This window comes from Vipera ursinii, assembly GCF_947247035.1.
Source record: "Vipera ursinii genome assembly, chromosome: 1".
NCBI lineage: Eukaryota > Metazoa > Chordata > Lepidosauria > Squamata > Viperidae > Vipera > Vipera ursinii.
In genome coordinates this window covers 191,234,634-191,253,471 of record NC_139512.1, presented here as the reverse complement: position 1 = coordinate 191,253,471, position 18,838 = coordinate 191,234,634, and the positions used below count along the sequence as shown (strand labels likewise).

The window sequence follows — 18,838 nt, the reverse complement described above, 5'->3', positions numbered from 1 at the left end:
TACTAAATGAAACACTATGATTTTTGTTCTTAAGGTAAATTGCCTCAAGTGAACATCAGCTTTATTGTGAATATTGGATGGCTGTACATTTCTCCCTTCTTGTTTTTGAAAACTCAACCAAATCTTCATTATTTATCCTGATCCTATATTTTAACACGATTCTTCTAAAATTTAGTCTGATTGGCGTCTCATTTCAGATGAGGTAGAGGTGTTATATATTGGCTAGATTGCTTACACATAGAGTCATAAAAGAAATCCAGCATGAGTCTGTGGATAGTAACTCTGTGTATTTTGCTCTCACCCAAAGCTATGACGTGCTAACCACAAGCATCCAGCTTGCGTTTAGTTTCCTCTTCAGAATGTGATGGATCAGATCAAAGATAAACTGCACAATACAGAAGGTGACTGAGGGGTCCTCTGTGTCCTGTTATAGAATGAGTTGCTACATAACTTGGAATGCTGCATCCAGTTTTGATCCCCATTATACAAAAAAAGATGTCGAGACTAGAAAGAGTGAAGAGAACAGCAACAAAGATGTTTACGGGACTGGAAGTTAAACCTTACGATGAACAGTTATGGGAATTCAGTATTTCTAATCTAATGAAGAGAAACCCTAGAGGTGACATGATAGCGGCCTTCTAATATTTGAGAGGCTGTCATAGAATAAGTGATCAACTTATTCTCCAAAGCACCTCAGGGCAAGACAAGAAGTAACGGTTGGAAGCTTAACAAAAAGACATCCAACCTAGAATTAAGGAGAAGTTACTTGGCAGTGAGAACAAGTAACCAGTGGAACGGCTTGTCTCTAGAATTTGTGGGCACTCTATCACTGGAGGTTATGAAGAAGAGATTGGATAGAAGAGATTTTTCCAGAATTGTATAGGGTCTCCCACTTGAGCAGGGGATTGTACTAGGTCTCCAAGATCTCCATCTTTGTTATTCCATATTCTATACAAGAAGATTTATCCTGTGCTACCAGGAAAGCTGTTGTGGTTTGGCATAGTAACATAATCAAGCTAGGACTCTTGCAGTGTGTTTTTTTTAAAAAAAGTTGTCAACTTTAAGATGTGTGGGCTTCAGTTCCCAGAATCCTGACTGGGAATTCTGGGAACTGAAGTTCACACATCCTAAGGTTAGCAAGTTTGAGGAATGCTGCTCTGTTGATAAAAGAACCATATCACATGGCTGACTCATATTCAATTTTAATTAATTACTGTCCCAATAATTTTTTTACACATACTTGCCAAGCCAGATAAGTTCCATTCTATATCCATAGCATTCTACAATAATTTGAATTCTATTTTCTGCTTGCATACAGTACATTTGCTTTAATCACTGTTCAATTTATTATGATTGTCTAACCTGTCAAGATTGTTTTGAATCTTATTTCTGTCCTCTGGGATGCAGGAAATAGTATCCCATCTGTTTTGTGTCATCAGCAAAACTGATAAACTTGCTCATCTATCATTAGTAAAAATGTCGAAAAATGCAAGTCTATGGAGATTCTCAATCATCCAGGTCAGGACTTTGCAACCTTTTCACCCATTGATGACAAAAAAAAAGGGAAAAAATGATGAAGTACAGGTAGTCCTCGACTACAACAGTTCACTTAGTGATTGTTTGAAGTTACAATGGAACTGAAAAAAGTGCCCCCCAAGCCACATCTGAGCAAGACACCTGCCTGCCCACCCGGTGGTGCTCTTCCTCCTGTCCGAGGTTTTCATTGTTGTGAGCATTTCTGTTGAGGATTGGCAGTGGGGGTGGGGTTGGGGGGTGTTTGGTTTTTATTCCCCCACCTCTGCTGGGTGGTTGCAGCAGGTTTTGGTCACATCACATGACCCTGGGACACTGACCGTCATAAATATGAATCAGTTGCCAAGCATCTGAGTGTAAATCACAAGACCCTGGAGATGCTGCAACATTCCAGCTGAGCGGTGCTTCTTCTGGGCTCAGCAGAAGCACCGGAATCAGTGCTGAACTCCAGCTGGAGCCTGGCGCTGATCCTGGTGCCTCCGCTGAGCCCTGACAGCCCCGAAGAAGCACTGATCCTGGTGCTTCCACTGAGCCCTGACAGCCCTACAGCTCCAGCCATCTCTCACTCAGGCTTGTGCGGTGCTGCCACTGGTTCAGCTCATTCCCCTCCCCTGCTACCACTTTTCTAGGATGGTTGCATACCACCTGCCAGGTGCCAATGTACCACAGGTGGTACCCTTACCACTGGTTGAAAAGCCCAGGTCATGGTTGTCCCAAAGATGCTTTTCAAAAGACAACTGGACTTTCTTGTTTTTTCCCCCCTTGAAAGCGTTTCTCTTCTCATTAAAAAAAAATGTCTTTAGAGTACTGAACTGAAGCAGCTTCTTGGATGAGAAGTGAAACATTTTCAAGGAAAAAAACCCAAGAAAGTCCAGTTACTTTTGAAAAGCACATTTGGGAGAGTGAAATGAAGATTAAATTCAATATTCCCGTCCAATTTGGTGAGGAACCATTGAGAAGCCTAGCTTTCAGGATAGTTTAATGTTCATTCCATCCAGCTCATATTTAGCTTGCTTGCTAATCAAGAATGTAGAAGTGTAGAATAACAGAGCTGGAAGGTACCCTGGAGGTCATCTAGTCCAACCCCTCACCCAAACAGGAGACCCTCTCCCATGTCAGACCAATGGCTTTCCAGTCTCATTTCCCATTTTTTCCACCCTTAGTACTTGCTAGCAACTCAAAGTGCCCAACACCCTAAACTCTCCTTCCTCCCCTTTCCCCCCAACAACAACCCTGTGAGGTGGGCTGGCCAGACAAGGAGGGGGAGGGGGAGGCTGGCCCAAACCTCCCCAATCCCCCCCAGCCCAAGGCAGAACTCAAACTCACAACCTCCCCTCCCCACAAAACCCCACCCAGGTGCATTGTAAGTCCGAAGTGGCAGTCGTAACTGCGGAGCAGCGACCTTCCCTGAAGGTAACTCACGAAACGCAGCTTCAGCTGCTCTCCTGCAGCTGGGGTGGCCCGGGACCTGTCTGCAGAGGCTCACCGGGACTGAGGATGAGAAGGGCGGCTGCTCACCATCTGAGTCACCAGATACTTTGTCAAATCAAATACGGTATATTATGATTACAGCATTCCTTCAGTCTACTAAGTTATCTGGTCAAAATATGGGTACAGTTAATCTGGAAAGATATGTTCACTTCTGATAATTATTACATTATTTTCAAGATGCTTACAGATGGATGCCTTTATGATCTGTTCTGGAATTGTCACAAATATAGTTGTTAGATTGAGTGGCTTACAGTTCCTTAGTTCTTATTTCCTCCTCTTTTTTGAAAGATAGGGATATTTGCCTTTTCCGTTCATTTGGCCTTTCATCTCTCTAGGAGTTTCCAGAAATAATATACAAAGGCTTGGTCAGACCATTTTCTCATTTATTAATACTTCCATGGTTCCATATACATGGATGTTTTATTCATGGAATTTATAAACAGCTTCTTATATATTTCATTACCAAAATGAAAACTTTTTCTAGACCACCAATAAACGATTTAGATGAGGCAATAGAAGGGGAATGCATCAAATTTACAGATGATACCAAACTGGCAGGAATAGCCAACGCCCCAGAAGATAGGCTCAAGATCCAGAAGGATCTCCGCAGACTTGAACACTGAGCCCTATCTAATAAAATTGTAGAGAAAAGTAAGATTTTACACCTAGGCAAGAAAAACCATATGTATAGGTACAGATTAGGTGAAACGTGGCTCAATACAAGTAACTACAAGAGAGATCTTGGAGTCCTAGTGGACAGTTACTTAATTGTGACTCAGCAGGTGTGCTGCAGCCACCAAAAGAGCCAATGCAATCCTAGGTTGCATTAACAAACTGATAGAATCAAGATCACGTGAAGTACTAACACCACTTTACAATGCCTTGGTAAGGCCACACTTGGAATACTGCATCCAGTTTTGGTCACCACGATGTAAAAAAGATGTTGAGACTCTGGAAAGAGTGCAGAGAAGAGCAACAAAAATGACTAGGGGACTGGAGGCTAAAACATAAAAAATGGTTGCAGGAATTGGGTATGTCTATTCTACTAAAAGGGGACGCGGTGTCTCCTTCATATTTTGCCCTAGAAATGTTATTATAAATAAACAGTCATCCTATAACACAGTGGTTCAGTGGGTTAGGACGCTGAGCTTGTCGATCAGAAGGTCGGCAGTTTGGCGAGTCGAATCCCGAGTGCCGTGTAACAGAGTGAGCGCCTGTTACTCGTCCCAGCTTCTGCCAACCTAGCAGTTCGAAAGTACGTGAAAATTTATTTATTTATTTATTTATTTATTTATTCATGGGACTTATATCCCGCCCTATCTCCCGAGGGACTCAGGGCGGCTAACAACAACAAAACTTAAAGGTCTCTGTACAGTAAATTAAAATTAAAAATTGAAATAAATTAAAATAAATTAAAGAATAGAGTTAAAATTGTAAACATAATTAAAATCCCTGTCAGTCCAGGTCAGCCAGGTGGAAAAGGAGTGTTTTGAGGCCGCGGCGAAAGGACTGGAGATCTTGGGCCATCCGAAGCTCAGGGGGGAGCTGGTTCCATAGGGCTGGCGCTCCCACAGAGAAGGCTCTTCCCCTGGGGGTCGCAAGCCGACATTGTCTGGCCGACGGTACCCTGAGGAGGCCTTCTCTGTGTGAGCGTACTGGGTGATGGGAATTCGTTCCCGGCAGCAGATGGTCCTGCAAGTATCCCGGGCCTAAGCCATGTAGGGCTTTAAAGGTAAGTACCAGCACCTTAAATCTCACCCGGAGGGCAACCGGTAGCCAATGCAGCTCACGCAGGAGGGGTGTAATATGGGAGTATCGGGGTGCTCCCATCATTACCCGTGCAGCTGCACTCTGCACCAGTTGAAGCCTCCGGGTGGTCTTCAAGGGCAGCCCCATGTAGAGAGCATTGCAGTAGTCTATACGGGAGGTAACGAGTGCGTGGGTGACTGTACGTAGGGCATCTCGGTCCAGAAAGGGGCGCAACTGGTGTACCAGGCAAATCTGGGCAAATGCCCCCTTAGCCACGACTCCAATATGATCTTCAAAACTGAGTTGTGAATCCAGGAGGACGCCCAGTTTGCGTGCTCTATCAACGGGAGGTAGCATCTCTCCTCCTATAATCAAAGATGGAACCTCTTGGACTAAACGAGATGTCGGTATGTAAAGCCACTCAGTCTTGGCCAGGTTGAGCTGGAGCCTGTTCTTTCCCATCCAAATCTGTACCGCTTCCAGGCTACGGGACATCACATCGAGGGCATCACTGGGTTGGTTTGGGGTGGAGATGAACAATTGGGTATGATCCGCATATTGGTGATACCTCACCCCAAAACGACGAATGATCTCACCCAGCGGCTTCATATAGATGTTGAACAGGAGGGGCGAGAGCACCGATCCCTGAGGCACCCCACAACTAAGGGGCCTTGGGGTTGACTTCTGCCCCCCTGCCAACACCGTCTGCGAACGGCCCAAGAGGTAGGAGGAGAACCATCATAGAACGGTGCCTCCCACTCCCAACCCCTCAAGACGACGCAGCAAGATACCATGATCGATGGTATCAAAAGCCGCTGAGAGATCTAATAGGACCAGGACAGAGGAGTAACCCCTATCTCTGGCCCACCAGAGATCATTCACCAGCGCGACCAATGCCGTCTCCATGCTATATCCGGGCCTGAAACCCGATTGGTACGGATCCAGATACTCAGTTTCCTCCAGGACCAAAGGGAGTTGTCGTGCCACCACCCTCTCAACGACTTTCGCAAGAAAGCGAAGGTTGGAGACAGGACGAAAGTTGTTTAAAATAGCTGGATCCAATGCAGGTTTCTTAAGGAGGGGCCTTACTACCGCCTCTTTCAAGGCGGCAGGGAAGTACCGTTCACTCACTGAGGCATTGATAACTGCTAGGAGCCAGCCTCGTGTAACCTCCCGAGACGCATAGACCAGCCACGTAAGTACAAAAATAGGGACCACTACGGTGGGAAGGTAACAGAGGTCCGTGCGCCTTTGGCGTCTAGTCATGCAGGCCACATGACCACAGACTTCCTTGGACAAGTGCTGGCTCTTTGGCTTTGAAACGGAGATGAGCACCGGCCCCTAGAGTCGGAAACGACTAGCACGCATGTGCAGGGGAACCTTTACCTTTACCTTTTTATTCTACTAAAAAGAAGGACTAGGGGGGACATGATAGCAGTGTTCCAACATTTGAGGGGCTGCCACAAAGAAGAGGGGGTCAACCTATTTTTCAAAGCATCAGAAGGCAAGACAATAAGCAATGGTTGGGAACTAACCAAGGAGAGAAGCAACCTAGAACTAAAGAGAAATTTCCTGGCAGTGAGAACAATTAATTAGTGGAACGGCTTGCCTTCAGAAGTTGTGGATGCTCCATCACTGGATATTTTTAAAAGGAGACTGGACAGCCATTTGTCTGAAATGGTACACGGTCTCCTGCTTGAGCAGGAGAAGACTTCTGTGGTCCCTTCCAGCTCTGTTATTCTGTTACGTGAACAATGTCCTAATCATGGAACTACCAACTCAGACAAACAATTTAACAGTAAAGAAGAACCTAATTAAGGAACCACCAAGAACATTTCCCCCACTAACAGAGCAAGTCAGTAGTATATATAAAAAGACGGCAAAGCCCACTCCCTCCTATAACTGATTATGTCCCCTAACTTGGTAGTGAATGGTCTGCAAGAAAAAGCACCAAGTTCAGAGAACACCAAGGTTCCCACAGTTCAACCCTGAGCTACAAACATCTCTTCTGTCAGTTTCAGCATTGCCAAGTAGAGGTATTTATAGAGAAAGTGAATCTTTGTATAAATGTGTTTTGAAGTTATTTATTTCCTACAAAGGTACAACTCTGGGAGGGAGATGGCCTTATCAAAATCTTTCAGGTTACCTTTAAGATATGTATGTATGTGTAGGCATCCTTCCTCTGTGTTCCTAAAGCCCTAAATCTTAAAGGATTTGTCTGGTTCACTATTCTTTCAGAGGAATGCCCTTCCTGAGTTTCAGGATGGCTTTTACAGTAATTATCTGACTGACAGGTTTAGGGCTCTTTGTTACATTGTTCTGTCTTATCCATTGTTTCTCTCTGCTATGGACAAATTACATTTTGTTGACTCAAGAAGTTGACAGGGAATATATAAATAAAATAATTGTTTAAGTTGATTTCCTTCTCAAGAGTATAATCAGGAAATAATAAGATGAATTAAATGTTAACCTACAGTTGCTTAATTCTTAATTTTCTCTGACACTGCATAAAAAGACCGGAAATCTACAGGCTATTTATGCCATGCCCTCGATCATTCACAGCCACTCCAAAATGTCTTCACCTCAGCTCCTGTGCCTGGCAGTAATGCTGACTGTCTCTTCCACTTTTACGGTATGGTACTTCCCTAGATGCTTCCTGACTTGGCATAATACTGTTTTATTTTCCTTGCTTTTCTAAAAATGTCCAATTGCCGTTGCAGATCAGGAGGATAGCAGAACATGAAGGTAAATCAAAACAAACTCAAAATGAAGTAAATGAAATAAAATAAAAGAATATCTTTTTCTAAGGTGGGAAGCATACAGTCTGAAATAATGATCTGTAAAGAAGTATATATTTGATACTAATACACGTATTTATTCATTTAGAAGGGCACTTCTTAGATGAAGGAAAACCTAGAAAAGGCATCCCTGAAATCAATGCAGGTAAGTAAATCTTTTGTAGAGAAATATTGTGCATATATGTATTATATAAATAAAAAAAATTCCCAAACACATTCTTTGAATCCACTGATATTAATAGAAAAGAGTAGGCCTGTAGAACATCAAAACAGAACAATTCAAGATAGCATGTTAGTTTCATCCATTCTTGGTGGTGAGATCTGGAAGGACTAGCTTGTCTGATGTGACGTTTTGAGTACTACAATGCTGAATCCAAATGAGTTCTGTCACTGCCAAAAACCCACAAAAAATTAGAAGCAGCGTAAGAGAATGAGGAAATTGGAAATGTTTAGTCTGGAGAAGAAAAGTTTGAAGGAGCTATGACTGCATTCTTCATGTTTGTGAAGGGATTTCACGTAGACGAAGAGCTGATTTGTTCTCTAAGGACAATTTTGGAGAAACAAATAAACTTGACTTGCATCCTTAATTTCTTCTCTCTCTTCTCCACTGATCATATCTTCCTCATTATCACAATTATTTTCCTTCATACCCATTACATTAGAGTATGCTCTGAGAGACTCTTTATGATAAAGGACCTTACATCACTGTATGACTAATGACATCCAATATATGTCGATTCACTCTGTTGTGTCCAGTAAAAAAAAAGTTCAAGCTAAATATCTGTAGGAATTGCAGCAAAATTCCAGAGTGATTCCTAGACATGGATATGGTCAATAGTAAACAGGAAAAAATTATATCGGATGCTGGGTTTTTATCTATGTGTCTAAGATTTAGAGAACAAAAACCTGTAATAATTTCTTAAATAATGCTTTGTCCTTAACTGTTGTTCATTCCACATTTAGCAACAGGAAAGAAGTTCTTAGAAGGCGACATTATCATCCTGGTATGTAAGGTTGATCTACTTTTTATAAAGAGATTAGAAAATAAACTTTAAAAAAATATATTTAATTTTCTTAACAGCTTGACAAAAATGCACTGAGAAATGACTCCTATAGATGGAAACTTCCAATTCCATACAAAATGGGCGCCAGTATAGGTAAGAAGACATTTTCTGTTCTGGAACACTAGATTAATCATTAATTTGATGGATACAAGGGATTAAGCCAGACTTGTCAAACTCGCGACGTCACGTGATGCCGCGTGACATATCAGAGCTTTTTCCTCATTGCCAGCAATGGGGTGGGTATGGTTTCTTCATGATGCATCTGGCCCATGGGCCAGCAGTTTGACACCCCTGGATTAAGCAGTAAATTCCAATAGAGGGCAAATTTAATGGATCATCTGCCCTCTTCCCCCTGCAACTCCCTAAAAATGTTCCTTCAGAGTTCTCTTCCTTAACTGAGTCCTCACTTCCTCTTGGGTTTCAGTTTCAATGTTTCCAGCCAGTTCTTCCAGATGTCAGGCTTTTTAGTAGATAAAGACAAAATCTCCTTGAGTTTGACCCATTAGTTATCTCCATGTAACCTTCTTGGCAGCAATACGGAAGTGGTTTGCTTTCTTCCAGGATGTTTCTAGTCTAGCCCTGAAGAGAGGAAGGAGCACTGAGTGAGAAAGAGGTTTCTAGTAATGAAACACAGTTATCTAATATTTCTAAATAATATTTTTATCTCATTTGTCTGGATAGGAATATAAAATATGCATTCCTTTTTTTCAGACCTGAATACCAAGGGCGTCATATTTCAAGCATTTGAGATGTTTCGACTCAAATCTTGCATTGACTTTAAACCCTATGAAGGAGAGAAGTCCTACCTCCAATTTGAAAAGCTGGATGGGTAAATTTATTCAAACACACAAGCTAATGTTGTGACAGAAAGATGTTGCATTTAAATAATTATTGCCCATAGTTAAAGTACACAAAATGATACTATATTCCTTCTCTCGTTCTTTATTGAAACCTAGCGTAAGACACAAACTAGGCCTTTTCCTCTTGACATTCTTTGACTCCCATATTTTAAGGCTGGATCAGGTTGTGTTTCCTTGATTTCACTGAAATGGTTTATTATCAGCAAGAAGAGGAAGCCCTTGCATGCCCGTCTTGTCATCTGGATAGTCTCCACCTGTTATTTGCATCATCTGTTTCCCTTGAGGTGCCACTTAGTCTGCAGCGCAGCCTATTGAGATGTCAGTGCATTCAAGGAAACGTATTCCCGGCTTGTTGCCAGAAGGAATGGTAGATTTCCTCTTCATCTTCCCCAGGTTGCACATTGCAGTTCCAGTTGAGATCACAGATAGCTTACTGCACAGAATCTCGTTTGGGGCTGAACCCTGCTTTATTAGGAAAACGTGTAGGTAAATCCTAATTATCGTGAAGGAGATTTCTAGAATTCCTGGCATGCTAGCATTCTATAAAGTTCCCTCACTTTATTAGACAACGGATATTGCCTATAGTCTGAAATAATGGATTTGTCATGCCTCCGCCGGAGCCTGAATCTGCTGAGGAAAATGAGCTGGAACGGGACCCTATGGAGGTCGAGGGAGAGGTGTCTGTGGCTTCAGAGGAATGTGGAGAAGAGCAGGCCGAGGCAGGCCAGGGCCTTTCAGGGTTGGGACAGAATGAACAGGAGAGACAGAGTTCAGGCGATGAGCAAGGGCCACCGCCTCCTGATCCTAGAGCACGGGGAGTGGAGAGAAGGAGGGAACAACACAGGCAGGCTCAACTAATTGAGAGGAGAGCATCCTGAGCCTCTCCACAAGGCACACTTGGAGACTGAGACTTAAGGAGACACTGTGGGGAGAGGCACTTGTCGGGAACAAATGCTGATTCCTTGGAGTTTTGTGTGTTGTGGCTGATCTCTTGTTCTGTGTTGTGATTTCTGCTTGGAAACCCTGAAAATCTGACCATTGGATGGACTGACAACATTGCTTGGATGTTCAAAGACCTCGGATTGTATTTTGGCTTCTCTTCTGAAACTGCTCAGGCAAGCTTGTATTTCCACAGACTCGTTAGATTTTGGATATATGTTTCATTCCTTGTTATCTATGTGGCCTTGAGTAAATTACTCTTCTAATCAGACTGTATGTGAAACTATTTGCAGCCAGAGGTGGCTGAAGGTGTGTGTGTCTTCCTTTGTTCTGAGGCTTGCCAGAAATGTGGGAGCATTTGAGGAAAATTTGGAGCAATTAAAGGGCGGTTTGAATTGCCAGCTGACTGCATTGCCTCTGTGCTGTGCCCTGGGTCATCACAGATTGCCATACTACCTCAGTGAACATTGTAATGCGGCGATTTCTCCCATCCATCCTGCCTCTCTATCCTTTCTGTAAAGATATAGATAGGTTTTCTGTATACATCTGTGATCTCTCCTCTATACATTTTTTAATGATTATTCAGTAAAAATGCAGTGCTTTGGGACAGGGGTCCCCAACCCCCGGTCCGTGAACCAGTACCGGCCACGGCATGCCAGCAACCGGTCTGCACAAACAAGCAAAGCCCCATCTGCGGGATGCAGGCAGCACACAAACCATGTATTCTCCGGTCTGCAGAAAACAGAACCAGTCCCTGGTACCCCAAAGGTTGGCAACCTCTGCTTTGGGACATTCCTTGCTTTTCAGTGACAATGCAGTCTGGGTTGCTTAGCATAAATAATTCCCCTCGCCTCCAAATAAATATGATAACTCCATCTGCAAATAAGCTACAGTTTTTTTATAAACAACACTGAGCTCTTCTGCAAGATCTTGATTTAGGGACATGCAATAAATAGTCCTTTCACATCCTCCTATTGGAGCACATGGATTATTAATAAACATGAATGTATATGTTAGTAAACCTGTATATCTTAATACCTAAATGAGAAGGGAACCATGTTAGAGACTCCTGTTGACTAATTCTGTTCATATGACATCATCCTTCCTTGCCATCTAAGTGAGGCTAATGTCTAAGCAAAGAAGCCTTTGAATATAGAGACATTTCTGCAAAACTCATGAATGTTCGATATAAGTCCTGTTTATTAAGGCTTGAATAGCCCTATGATCTTCTGCCTGTTAAGAACTATAAGAGTAGGTATCTTCAAGGGTTTGCATTTGGTTGATATAAAGCAGCATCAATATATTTTTTGAATGGATAACTTAGAAAAGTAAGATGTTATCCTATGTGGTGGATGGGGGAACCTCTCACTCTGCTATTGGTTGGCTCTTGTAGGCTAAATGGCTTTGTGTTTTATATTAGTTTTCGTATTAAAACAGCTGTTTTGATGAATGAACATATCATGGTATAACAGATGCTGGTCTTATGTGGGAGATCTTCAGACTGGCCAGGTCATTTCTATTGGATCAGGCTGTGAATATAAAGAAATTGTGGAGCATGAGGTCCTGCATGCCCTTGGATTTTTTCATGAACAGTCACGCACTGATCGAGACGACTATGTTAAGATTTTGTGGAATGAAATCATTAATGGTAAGTGGAAGGGACAGAAAAGAAGATACTAGGAAGCTTTGGCACCTTTCAAATCTTTCATGCCCATTTTGGATTCTTACTACTTCAGATGATTTCAGTTAGAAATCATCTCGTTCAATTTGATTTTAAAAAGTGTTACTTACCTTATAATTATTAAAAAAGGATATTAATCCTATCATAAGGCAGTAATGCCACATGTTTCAGGCGAGGGGAAAAAAACAGGCTGACTTGTGTATTTTGGGCCTCTTACTTGTTTCAAGAGAGAATGAACAATTCTGTGTTTTTCTTATCTAAAAGACAATTCCTAAATTTGAAAGACAGATCTATCAATATCTGTTCCAATTAATAGAGACAACAGAAAGCCTCAGGGCCACAAAGCTAAAGAGGCACAAAAGGTAGATTCAATACAATGCAACCATGTTGTGCATTAAGTATAGACCAATCTACAAATCTGTATGTGATTTTATTTACTGCTTAATTATTCAAGAATAAATTTACTTTAGGTTGAGGACTATTCCCAAACTTTAAATCTCGTTTTCTAAGAGAGTATATAAAACCATGCACAGCATAATGGTCTACTATTCTTTGTATCAAATGTCTCATTGGTAAACTCAACATATCTAACTGCTCTAGCTTTGAGTTATCAAACAAAAAGCCAACCCATTACTGAGTTCTGTCTGCTCTTTGGAACTTAAAATGCAACAACAACAAATTAATTCACCTAAAATTCCAAAGCAATTTCCAATGGATTCTTATAAATATTAAATAAAATATAAGGGATGTGATGAAACCAACTGATAAATAATGTATTAGGAATGAAGTTGTTCAAGTTAGATCTGTTATAAATGATTGCCTCCTTAATTGTTTAATAAAAATATTAAACTATTAATTGTCAAACTTGTCTAAAAGCTTTGGTATTTTCTTTCCTAGGTCAGGCATATAACTTTGACAAATATAATGACAGTTTCATTTCTGATTTAAACACTCCATATGATTATGAATCTGTCATGCATTATGGACCTTACTCATTCAGTAAGAACAGATCTGTCCCTACAATTACAACAAAAATTCCAGAATTCAACAACATCATTGGGCAAAGCCACGATATGAGCCAGATAGATGTAGAAAGGCTTAACCGCATGTACCATTGTGGTAAGTTTACTCTATTTTACTCAAATTTTATGCTATAGTAATGGTAAAACCTTACATCTTAAATATTTCTTAACAACAAAGAACAGTTAACAACTAAGTCTACCACTTTATATTAGATTAGGAATAGTTCTATGGAAACCACAGAATTGAAAGCACAAAGGTGTTTCAGGGTTCATCAGAATGCAGACCCATTGCACCCATTTCAATTTTTAAGCCTTGCATGTCTTTTCCCAAGATCATACAATATCATACAACATGTCTTTTCCCAAGGAATCTTTCAGATGCTTCTAAGCATAAATTATCCTAACCAATCAATCATCTTTGAAAAGGACCAGAGGAAGTTAAATTACCCAAGGAACTAATATCCACACTGTTTCATTGAACAACCACCAATCTTACATAATTGGTGAATACCCAACCTGTGGCCTAAGCTTGCCTGTCACCCTGAAGCAGGATCAAATGACTATTAGTCCCCACTTAGTGCCTCCAGCACCCTCTGATCATTTATGGCCTCCCAGCTACTGTACTTCACTACATCCTATAAAACTATTGGTTCAGAACACTTATAGCACATAATGCTATACTAATACTTGCTCATATGGAGCTGAGAATGGTTCTAAAATAATCTATCCTAACAAGGTAGTTTTCATAATGTTTTAGTTCTCTGAAGGAGCTCAACACTAATTTAGGAAGAAATTTGTTAGGCAGAACAGAGGCCTCTCTTATTTGCATTTAGATTACTTTAACCTGAAATGTGGGGGTATTTCCTGCAGCTTCCAGTCTTACCCTCCTTGACCAATGTTCATTTGAGTCCATCAATATCTGTGGTATGGTGCAAAATGGAAGAGACGACAAGGACTGGGAACATACCTTGACTACAAGTCGGGATAACAACAACCACTGCTTAGGTAACATTCTAGTGTGTAATTTAAATGGATGAGAGTGGCTGTACAACTGGAAATCATTTGATAATGAAAGCCAATAGGGAGGATATAGCATATGAAAAAAAAAGAGAATTAAAAATGTTAATTGTATCCAAATGTTAATATGTGACAAAATAATCAGTAGTGGAAATCTACTTATGATGAAAGATATTTTTTTTCTTATTATGTTTCTCTTGCAAATATATGAACCTCAAAAAAAATTGTATGTTGTGGGCAGAAGGAGTAACCTTGAGGATCAGGACAAAGAGCCACAACCAAGGCAATGGTCAAACAAAAGAAATCTGATCTGTGGCACAAATGCTATTTGAGAAAGTGTCTCAGAATCGACCTTTCTAAGTTTTCAGAATCGACCCTTCTAAGTTTTCAGAAAGAGGGAAGGAAAGGGAAGCATATTCAGATCTGCAAAATTGATGCCAGCCCTTTGAGGTAGACAGAGCTAGAAAGCCAAAGTTATGAACACTAATATTATTTTTATTATAAGATTATAGTAACAGAATTTCACAAGTGCTTCAGTTTAAACCCAGTGAAATCCTGTACAGTTGTCCCAAAATGAATCATGGTCCACAGGACATTAAATCATCTTCATTTACTTTACAGAGAAAGAGTACGTTATGAGTTTTGATACCGCAAAAGGCCTTTCAGGTGAAGCAGCCATTTTGGAGTCCCGTATTCTTTATCCAAGAAGAAATGAGAAGTGCCTACAATTTTTTTACAAATTTGATGGCAGTCCAAAAGATGAGCTGATTATATGGCTTAAAATTGATGACGGTACTGGAAATGTTAGGAAGTCAATAAAACTGAAAAGCATCCAGGGTAAGTTCTCAAGTAACCTTTGAAGATTTACTTCAAAGATTCAGCTTTTATCTTTACTACTAAGCAAAATTTGGAATGCACCTTGACAAAACTGTTGCTTCTCTGAGGTCAAATAAAGGGCCTCAAACTTTACTTCTGCTAAATATCACTTTGAGATCATTGCAGGGAAAGCAGCATAAAATGGGTTGAATATGTAAATGAATCAAATATTAGATTTTCCCCTCTCCTCTTTCAGGTGATGGAGAGAAGCAGTGGAACTTAGCAAACATTCCTTTCAGCAGCCGGACCAAATTCCGCTATCTTTTTCATGGCCTTATAGGAGACTCAAACAATTCCCAGGGAGGAATTCACATTGATGATGTCACTCTGACTGAAACGCAATGTCCTACCAGCGTTTGGCAGATAAGAAACTTCACTTCCATTTTAAAATGTTCCTCAAAAGGAGATTATCTGCCAAGCCCTATCTTTTATAACTCTGAGGGCTATTGCTTTGTGCTCAGTCTCTATCCCCGTGGTCCAGCCAACTCAAATGGAGATTACCTAGGAATCATGTTTTCTTTATGTAGTGGCAAGAATGATGGAGCATTAGAGTGGCCAGCTGGGAACAGGCAAGTGATATTAACCATAGTGGATCAAGATCCTGACATCACCCAAAGGATGTCAGAAAGTCGAAGTTTTGTTACAAATCCCAACCAGCGTTACAGTAAGTCTAAGGGGTGTTCGGGTTGTACAGAATTGACTGCTTTCTCTCTAATTTGGAAGCATAATTCTAAGGCTGCTAAAAATCTGTGCTGAAATAATCCCTACGACGGAATAGATTAAAATCAAATTGTATAAATTAAAAATCAGAATTATTGAAGATACTGTAGGACAGTATCAATAGGACAGAACTTTCAATTTTGGAATGTTAGGTTAGCAGAGGGAAGCAGCTCTAATTTTGTGCAGAATAGAACTCAACTATTGTGTTCTACACCTCTTCCTCCATTTCTAATTTACTGAGTGAAATCCAATCTAAAGAAATGCTACAAATTCTGAGATGGTAAATTCTGAGGTGGTAAATTTGAGACAATCCCTAGAACCTATGACAAATTCAAGTGACAATAAAGCATTAAAAAAACAGGCATAAAAGTATTTTTAGTTGGCACCTGAAAATAAAACAAAATGTTAGGCACCTGGAAATGTATCTACTAATAGTATTACAGGCTACTTTATTAATTTCCCCATCTCCCCCTTTTGGAAAAGCAGGTGCTTTGAGACCATGGCAATAATTTTGTATACCGTCATTTGACTCAAAGTTTATAAGTAGCATTTTAAATTACAGTATGACTCTGAAAGTAAAGTAGCATCTAGCTGCATCTGTATTCACTGGCAAAATATAATGCAGAAACAGTCATAAACAAGATGCTGTGTCTGAGGCACATTGTATAACACATAAAGCTTTCTTTCTTTCTTTCTTTCTTTCTTTCTTTCTTTCTTTCTTTCTTTCTTTCTTTTTTGTTTATTTGTTTATTTATTTTTTATTTGATTTCTGTAGCCATCCATCTCAGCAAACGAGTTTGGGTGGTTTGCAGTTCAAAAACACATATTACAATTAAAATCTTAAAAACATTTTAAAACAATAAAAACAATAAAAATATTTAAACACTAACAAACATTAAAGCATCTAATTTGAGTATATACAAAGCAAGGCATCTGGTCTCTTAAAAATAAAGCCAAGAGGCGGGGCCATTGTGGCATGTAGTGTCCCAGGCTCAAATTAGTGTATATATGTAGTGTATATACTGAAATGAGATGTCTGCATAGGGACCATAGCCAGGTCTATTAAAGCTTTAAAGAAGTTAACAGGATTGGGGCCATTCTAATCTCTGAGGGGAGGATGTTCCACAGAGCAGGGGCTGCTGCAGAAAAGCTCTTTTTCTAGCCCCTATCAGCTGACAATCTTTGGCTGACAGGATCTGCAGCATGCCCATTCTATTTGATCTAATTGGTCAGGTAGAAACCCTTGTAAAAAGGTGAGTCCTCAGGTACCCTGTTCCCAAGCCATGTAGGGCTTTATAGTTAATCACCAGCAGAACTTATAACGAAAGTTATGGTAACTAGACCAAGATCACTTTTTTCAAAAATTACCCTGGAGAAAGAGAAAGCTTATTAACCCAGACTTTATAAAATAATGTAGGGAGGACAACACTGTCCTCCCACCACCACTGAAGCAAAATTATCTTAAATTCCAAATAGAATATAAGCATGTCTATAAAAAAATGTTGGATGGAATGTTGTGCCTGGTTATTTGAATCTTATACTAAAATATTGGAGGTTGGATATTTAAAATATTGGTCCATTTCAGTTTATTTATGCTTGTTTGTTTATTTTGCTTGACAGATGGCAAACTTTTCTGGGATAAGGCTGACATTACTGGAACTTTTGATCCTTTATATAACACCCACGTAGGTCCAAAGTTGGGTTGGCGTTACATCTTGCCATATAATGAATTGTATCGGAGGAATTTTCTTAAAAATGGCAATCTCATCATTTTGGCAAATTTTGAAGGTAAATTCAAAATTTTGTTCATTTTATTTCACTGAACTCTTTGAAAAATATAGCTGTATACAGGAAGATTTAAAATACTGAAAGCAGAGTTGCTTCAACTGAGTTTGAACTGTTGTTGGTTTGCCTACTTCTCCTATCTTAGTTTTAAAAGTAGTTTTTATTGAGATGTTCTTTGAAAAGGCTGCACATCTTTTCATTGTGTGTAGTTTTAAGGTGGGAAGATTTCAAGATAATTGATTCATTTTAAAGAACTTAGCCCGGGTAGGGAATATAGCTAAGTCCAATAAGTACCACATTTTCCTGGTAAAGAAAAAGGTGATATTTGGACTACTTGTGGTAGCAGAGCTTTAGCAGCAACACCAAGGCCAGGCACGTATCAGGACAGAACAGTCGAGAGAATAAGTCCAACACCATGGAATGTCTGTATTGGACTCAGAAGGAGACAGGAAGCCCAGAGAGAAATCGAAGAATGGACCATGGGATCAGAGTGATAAGGAAAAAAAATGACAGAAAAAAATGGACAGAGAATATGGAGGTGGTCTGGCAGGTGTTTTAAGCAGAAAAAGTAGATAAGAGCACTGAGCGCTTTTGGGTTTGATGTGATCAGACTGTTGTATAACTCTGATAGGTATCAGATGAGAAGGAGCAACTTGGAGCAAAAGGCAGAATGGAGAGAGGATGAATTACATACGTTTTTGATGCAATTAATGTGAGGGACAAAGACATTGTTTTTGGTAAAGACAAGCTCAAACAGTGCTCAGCACTATGTGTGGCATCCTCAATGCAAGATCAAGGATCAAAGGAAATGCTAGGGTGAGGGGACAAGAAACTTAGTCAGCATAGCTTGCCAGTCTGACTATTAAATCAACAGCAACAGGCAGCGTGGACGATATGAACTATATTAGGTATGCTGTCCAGGTGATGACCATGCATATTTAAACTTAGTTATTTTATTTGGATGCATGTAGAAAAAAAATCTGAGAACTATTTGGGCTTCATCGTAATATAAAATATAGATTAAGGAAATGATGTAGCTCTCTGAATGTATGTCTGCATCTAGATCAGTTGTTTGACTGAATTTCTATTTTTACATAGGAGCTCCACTTATTGGGCAGGAAAACTTTATCAGTTTTATTTCTCAAGTTCAAAGATTGTGTAATTTATCTTTCTGCTTCTTGCTGACAATCATAATTAAAAGCTTTGTTTCTCTTTTTTGCTTCTGGTCATATCTGCAGTTATTCATGAACCAGGTAGTGTTTTATAAATCCTTGAAATTCTTGACAAATGTACGTCTCCTCTG

General features: G+C 40.2%; 1 protein-coding gene across 1 annotated transcript; it reads left to right on the top strand.

Moving 5' to 3' along the window:
• Positions 1–7,345: 7,345 nt before the first annotated feature.
• Positions 7,346–18,029, top strand: LOC310644764 (meprin A subunit alpha-like; the record flags this gene model as incomplete). The annotated part of the gene is made up of 13 exons (XM_083370070.1): positions 7,346–7,405; positions 7,494–7,518; positions 7,660–7,716; positions 8,535–8,575; positions 8,653–8,728; positions 9,347–9,464; positions 11,907–12,082; positions 13,013–13,234; positions 14,008–14,142; positions 14,776–14,991; positions 15,227–15,694; positions 17,371–17,538; positions 17,848–18,029. 13 exons carry the CDS (start codon positions 7,346–7,348, stop codon positions 18,027–18,029), a joined length of 1,944 nt encoding a protein of 647 aa, XP_083226196.1.
• Between the last annotated feature and the right edge of the window lie 809 nt (positions 18,030–18,838).